The sequence below is a fragment of the Octopus bimaculoides genome, chromosome 28 (genome assembly GCF_046866305.1).
Source record: "Octopus bimaculoides isolate indiv1 chromosome 28, ASM4686630v1, whole genome shotgun sequence".
NCBI lineage: Eukaryota > Metazoa > Mollusca > Cephalopoda > Octopoda > Octopodidae > Octopus > Octopus bimaculoides.
The window spans coordinates 21,834,762-21,842,261 of NC_142955.1; the positions used below are offsets into that span (position 1 = coordinate 21,834,762).

At 40.6% G+C, this 7,500-nt stretch overlaps 1 protein-coding gene across 1 annotated transcript in view; it reads left to right on the forward strand.

Annotated features, from left to right (window-relative positions):
• LOC106878451 (uncharacterized) overlaps nt 1-7,500 on the forward strand; it is a 31,872-nt gene that overhangs the window by 11,428 nt on the left and 12,944 nt on the right. Inside the window, 5 exon segments of the mRNA XM_089344182.1 lie at nt 376-508; nt 1,779-1,855; nt 2,870-3,100; nt 4,325-4,388; nt 6,805-6,862. Coding sequence (XP_089200308.1) covers nt 376-508; nt 1,779-1,855; nt 2,870-3,100; nt 4,325-4,388; nt 6,805-6,862 — 563 coding nt within the window.

The window sequence follows — 7,500 nt, forward strand, 5'->3', positions numbered from 1 at the left end:
ATAATTATTGTTATTATATTAATGGAGACCTCATTAGTCATTATTCAAAGTGAACTGAAACAAATGCAGTGTATTTCAACAGGAATATGGTAACAAAAAGACTAAAAGAGTGCTAAATTTAAACCTTCCAGCTAAGTTTCATGTTAATTTACGTTCCAAAATACCAGGTTAATAAGAACAAAACCAGGTGAAAGAAAGGCAGTGTATTTCAAAAGAAATATTGTAACAAAAGGATTAAAATTGGAATATTTCAGATTTCAGTGTCACTTTAGATTGATCCAAAAGATTACTTTGAGATTTGGTTATATATGTTGATATACTTACATTATGATCATTATATATCATTCATTTTTGTTGTTGTTATTTTCCTTCTAGTGAAATTGTTCCACACTATGACTGTAGTGCATTTGTGATGGAAAACTTCAGCATCCTCCAACAAAGGGCAGACCCTGTCTACAGCCAGCCCTTGCATGTGTTTGGACTTAGCTGGCGGCTTAAGGTGTACCCAGTGAGTATTTCAACCCCTTTCTGTTTTTAGGAACTAAATTTGTGTAAATGCTGATTGAGGACCCAGAATTAGATCCACAGTATTCAAGTAAATGTTTGCTCTATCTAGCACACAGGCTTTTAACATGTCTTAAGGTAGACCAATGGTAGTTTCTGTATGGTTAATTGAACCTATTGGAAATAGCAGTTAAATCTCTGTCAGTTCACAGCTTGATGTCTTTTTCACAATATATGGAAAGAAAAAAAAGGAAGGACACATGAGACAGTGTAGTCCTAGATACACTATATCTGAAATTTGATGAGATGGTTATGGCTGGATACATTTGATTGTAGGTTTGTTTGAATTACAGATGATCTGGTGTTTCATTACTCAAGGTTGTTTCTGGTGAGTGCTTAACCCCTTCGAGTGACACCAGCTCCTGCGGGCTAGTGCCAACTCCTGCAAGCTGGTGCCAGCTCCTGCGAGCTAAGGCCAGCTCCTGCGGGCAGGTGCCAGCTCTTGCAGACAGGTGGGTGCTAGCACTTGTGGGTGATAGCCAGCTCTATGTAGCACATAAGCTTTCAGGATATACCAGAGCCTCAGTGTTGTCAGTTAACCTTCTCCAAACAGCACATAAAATACACCATTTTGAGCGTGGCCATTGCCAGTGCCGCCTGACTGGCCCTCGTGCCGGTGGCACGTAAAAGCACCCACTACTCTCTTGGAGTGGTTGGCGTTAGGAAGGGCATCCAGCTGTAGAAAATATGCCAGACCAGATTGGAGTCTGGCATAGCCATCTGGTTCGCCAGTCCTCAGTCAAATCGTCCAACCCATGCTAGCATGGAAAGCGGGCGTTAAACAATGATGATGATGATGATGTTACTCTGCAATCACTTTGACTTCTCCATGCACCTGGACAGGCAGTGTCTATTTGATGGAGGAAGCGAGCTGATAAATGGCACAAACATTAGGTCACTATAAACAGCTCATCAGTGTAGGTTGTGCAGTAAGAAACGGTAGACTTGTCTTTCTCAGACTCAAGAAAGTATCAAGAAGATTCTGAGTTCAAATGCCGCCATGGTAAACTTTGCCTTTCATCTTTTTGCTGTTGATAAAATAAGTAGCAGTTGTGCGCTGGGGGCCATTGTAATCGACTTCCCTTCCCCTCAAAATTACTGACTTTGTGCCAAAAATTAGTTAATAGTCAGAGGCTAATGCAGAGACTTTGAAACATTCCACAGTGTGGTTTGTGTTCAATTTGGCTGATATTTTTGGATATTTTTACTTTCAGGACGGCAACGGTGTGGTCCGAGGGAATTACCTGTCAGTATTTTTGGAGCTCTCAGCTGGCCTTCCGGAAACATCAAAGTGAGTATACATGTACACACGTACACACACACCTCTATGCTTACACATACAGTCTCACAGGCACACACAGGCAACACACACACACACACAGGCAAAGACAGATTTTAATAATGACAATGTCAGTAGGTGTGAGGGGCTGGATCTGGCTGATTTGAACATAAAACAGGTAGAATATTTGGGCTGGATATGGCCAGTTTAAATGTTAAAGGATTAAATGATTAAAGAAGAGAAACAGCATGTCATTATCTTTCTCTCCCTCCCTCCCTCTCTTTCACACATATGCACACAATTTTTCTCTCTCACAGACATTCAATCTCTCTTATACATACTGTCTCACTCTTGCACACACACACACACACACACACACACACAAACACCCAGTTTCCCTTGCACATACCTCTATTATCATACATATACAGACACAAACATGGAGGCGCAATGGCCCAGTGGTTAGGGCAGCGGACTCGCGGTTTCGATTCCCAGACCGGGCGTTGTGAGTGTTTATTGAGCGAAAACACCTAAAAGCTCCACGAGACTCCGCCCGGGAATATGGTGGCGAACCCTGCTGTACTCTTCCACCACAACTTTCTCTCACTCTTTCTTCCTGTTTCTCTTGTGCCTGTAATTCAAAGGGTCAGCCTTGTCACACTCTGTGTCACGCTGAATATCCCCGAGAACTACGTTAAGGGTACACGTGTCTGTGGAGTGCTCAGCCACTTGCACGTTAATTTCACGAGCAGGCTGTTCCGTTGATCGGATCAACTGGAACCGTCGACGTCGTAAGCGAAGGAGTGCCAACAACAACAGTCACTCACACTCACACTCACACTCTAACTCTCACATACACTCTCACTCACACTCTAACTCTAACTCTCACATACACTCTCACTTACACTCACACTCTCATTTACACTCTCACTCTCACTCACACTCTCACTCTCACATACACTCACACTCTCACTCTCACATCCTCCTTAAACTGTTCTGATATTGTTATTGTTGTTTTTCTCCTAGGTATGAGTACCGTGTTGAAATGGTTCACCAGGCATCAAAAGATACCAGTAAGAACATTGTGAGAGAGTTTGCATCTGACTTTGAGGTTGGTGAATGTTGGGGCTACAACAGATTCTTCCGACTGGACCTGTTAGCTAGTGAGGGTTACCTGGACACGCAGAACGACACCCTCATATTAAAGTTCCAGGTTCGTCCGCCGACTTTCTACCAGAAATGTCGAGACCAACAATGGTAAGTATTCAGAATGTTTGAGTGTATGTGTGTGACTGTCCTGGGCATGAATTTAACACACTAACCACCACAGCCTGTTAGTAGACCTTATCGGTGGCGCCATTTATGCCACACAATCACACTGCATACAGCTTAATTACAAGGAAATGTAACTTTATGGCATTTTTACAATATCTCCTAATTCATCATCATCATCATCGTTTGACGTCCACTTTCCATGCTAGCATGGGTTGGACGATTTGACTGAGGACTGGTGAAACTGGATGGCAACACCAGCCTCCAATCTGATTTGGCAGAGTTTCTACAGCTGGATGCCCTTCCTAATGCCAACCACTCAGAGAGTGTAGTGGGTGCTTTTACATGTCACCCGCAAAACTAATATTTAGCACTCATGGGGCAGCAAGCTGGCAGAATTATTAGCATGCTGGGTAAAATGCTTAATGATATTCCAGCTCTCTTTATGTTCTGAGTTCAAGTTTTGCCAAGGTCAACTTTGCCTTTCATCCTTTTGGGGTCGATAAAATAAGTACCAGTTGAGCAGTAGGACCATTGTAATTGACTTACCCTCACCTCATGAAAATACTGGCCTCCTGCCAAAATTTGAAACCAATATTTAGAACTCATTTCATTTAAATATCCTTGAAACCATGCCAAAGGTACAGAATAAAATATTTTCTCAAATTATGAAAATGTACCACGAATGGTACATATAGCAGTTGTGTGAAGTTTGCAATGAACCACCTGTGGTACATGTGGCAGTTTACCTGTTAAACTGCCACATGTTGTGAGGTCTTTGTTTGGGAGTTTCAGGGTTTTGAGGAGTGTAGGACCACCTCTTTGCCACTGTTGTTCCTGGGTGTGTCTACTTGTCTTGACATCTCATGATAGTTATAAAGATGATTGCCACTGACTTACACGCAGCATTGTTCATTTCTAATATTCTGTGTAAACATTTCTGGCTCTGAGGACAAAATATATTTTGCTTGCAAAAAAAAAAGTGGGGGGGCCTGAGGTTGATGTCAGGAAAGGCATCCCACTAAAGAAAATTTGCTTCAAACTCCACCCAACTCATGCAAACATAGAAATTAAGGATCTTAAGACAATGACGATGAGGTTTTATATGTGTGTGTGTGAGTTTATATACATACAAGCATACTCCAGCGCCTGATCAATTCTCTTTGACTCTGAATGCTGGCTGCTTAATCTCTTCATCTCCCCTTACAGGTATATACAACAAATGGAATCAGCCCAGTCTGGTTACATAACCCAAGTCAATGATTTAAAGGAGGTATGGTTCATCTAAGATTATTTTACTCTTTTGTTTATTAATTCTCTCAGACCTGGGCCCCTGTGTCTAACTTTACCCTCCACCTAGGCTCCAAAAATTCAGGAGAATATCAATAATAGGCCTTTCCTCTCAACTACTGTATTTGTTAGGCAGACTAATGGACAAAAGAATGAAAAAATTCAAGAGAATAACAATTATAAGCTTATCTCTCAACTACCCTATTTGTTCACATGAATCGCTACTTTCTTCATAACTGTCACCAATTTGATTGTCTAAATCATTCTCAATGCTAGTCTAAGTGTAAATTCTTCGTCTTGTAAATGAGCAAAATCTATTCTCTTTGCAGTTGAGGGCATTATTGATGATATTTATTCTTCAAACAAAGTGTTGGGTTCATCATGCTCATTTTACCACAAAATCCCTTTTTTTTATCAGGTCATTCAGAATGAAATGTCCAATTTTGAGCTGAAAGTTTATTTTACTTTATCTCAACAAAAAGCAACGCAGTTGATCAAAGTATGCACCTAAATTATCCACACAATTTTGCCATTTTATTGGCAGCTTATTTATGCCGGCAGCGAAGAATTCTGAAGAGCAAGGGGTGATGAAATCATGACAGGCTGTTTTTGCATCTTCAGATTTGAAGTTTTTTCCTTGCAAAAAGTTGTCTAATTCCTGGAAAACGTGATGGTCAGTTGGTGCAAGGTCTGGTGGATATGGTGGATGACAGAGTAGTTCCAAGTTCAGTTCCTGTGACTTGAGTATTGTTCTTTGTGCAATATGTGGTCAAGCATCGTCTTGCAAGAGAATCGGCCTGTCTCTATTGACCAATCTCGGTTGTTTAATTGCAAGCTCACTCATCATTTCATCCAATTGGTTGATGTATACATCCGCTGTAATTGACTTACCTGGTCTCATGAAGCTGTGGTGGATGACACCAGCACTGGACCACCAAACAGACACCATTAGCCTTTTTGGATTGTATTTTGGCTCTTTGTCTCTACCCAACCACCATGCAAAACACTTGCCATTGTTGAAAAGAATCCATTTTTCATCACCTGTAACAATACGATGCAAAAATAGCTTGCTTTTATGCCATGACAGCAAAGAACAGCAAGTTTCAAGATGATGTGTCGTTTGATGCTCGTTCAATTCATGTGGTATCCACTTGTCCAGCTTCTTTCCTTGCTGATTTGTTTCAGATGGTCCAATACAGTTGGAATCGAAGCATCAAACCTTGCTGCTAACTCACGTGTAGCTTGAGATGTATCCGCTTCCACTAGAAGTTTCTAGCTTGTCATTATCCGCTTTGGTCTCAGGTCTACCACGGGGATGATTTTCAAGAGGAAAGTCACCAGACAGGAACTTCTCAAGCCTTCGATGTACAGTGTGCTCATTTGCCACATTTTCACCAAATACCTCACTGATGTTTCGAGCTGTCTGGGATGCATTGGTTCCATGGCAGAACTCATATTCATAAACAACACAAATTTTTTATCTATTCCATGTGTTCACAAAAATTAATTTACAAGAGAAAACTCACAATATAATCAGACACCATGAATTGCATTTTGAAAAGTGATGATGTAACTCTTTGTTGTTGTAAAACAAAGAATTGTCAGGATAAAACAGAGTTAATTCTGCGATTGAGAATTTAAAATCACTTCTTTAACTTTCTAAAAGACATCTCAACGCTTCTAAAAGCAAACTTCGTTTGTTTATTTACGTTTGTCGTAATTTGAATTTAAGATTAGAGTTAACAATTGTCAAATTTGGTGCATACGAAAATTGGACATTTCATTCTTAATGACCTGATTTTTTCAATTAAAAACAAAAATAAACAGTAACAATGGGGGACACCGTTAACAATGGTGATAAACACACTTGGCTACAAAGCTGCAATGTAATCAGTTGTCTGATTTTAGTATTTTATCTTCTCTTTCTACGTGTTGTTCATAATCACTTTAGTGGGAATCCAGCAGAGATGAAATTTAAGATATTCCCGCTGTAGCAGGAACATGGCTTGACAAGGTTAATTTCTTTCACTTCGTTTTCTTCTTGCAGGAATTTTGGGGTAACTGTTTTGGTGGTTGCTTTCTGGTTTCACTTACATTTTTTTTTTAAAGCAAAAAAAGATCACCTTATTTAATCTGTTATACGTTTATCATTTATCTTTCAGTCAATTTATCTTTTCATGATCAAATAAAGGTATACCATATTTTAAAATGAAAAATTATTAAAAAAAAAAAAGTTTAAATTTCAAAAAAAAAAAAAGAAATTTCAGTTATCTTAGTTGTTACTTTCTGGTCTGTAACTTTACTCTTGTAACCAAACTGTCAGAAACTGGAATTCTTTACTAAGATCATCATCACAACTACCTCACTACTACATCTTCCTCCCTACCTATCTATTCCAGAGGCTGGCTCTAGAGATATCACGGAACCAGGCCACCGCCAACAAGAATGGCAGCTTAGGTAAGCCAACCTGCTCATCTTGGTGATCCCTTGACAACACTGCAAACCTTACTCTTTCCTCTCCCCTCTACCTTCTCCTCACACCTCATTTCCCTCCACTTTTCCTCCTTTTTTTTTTTCCTTCCTTTTCTTCACTTCTCTACCTGCTCCTACTCTCTCCCTCTCCAGCATTTTCTTTTCTTCCACATTCTACTTCCATTTCTTCTTCCTCCTTTCAGTTTCTGTCTACCGAACACACAGACAAGGCTTTGGGTGGCTCAGGGCCTTAGTAGAAGACACTTACCCAGAGTTTGTGTGGTACAAAGCTTGCCTCCCAACCACGTGGTGCTGGGTGCCACTTAAGAAGCCCCGGTGCTGGTGCCACATAAGAAGCCCTGGTGCTAGTGCCACATGAGAAACCCTGGTGTTTGTGCCACATGAGAAGCCCTGGTGCTGGTGCCACATTAAAAGCATTAATGCTGGTGCCACATAAGAAGCCGTGGTGCTGGTGCCACATGAGAAGCACTGGTGCTGGTGCCACATTAAAAGCATTAATGCTGGTATCATATAAAAAGTGCTGGTGCCGTCGCCACATAAAAAACACTGGTGCCAGCCCCATGTAGGGCCATGTAAAAAAACGCCCAATATACTCTGTAAAA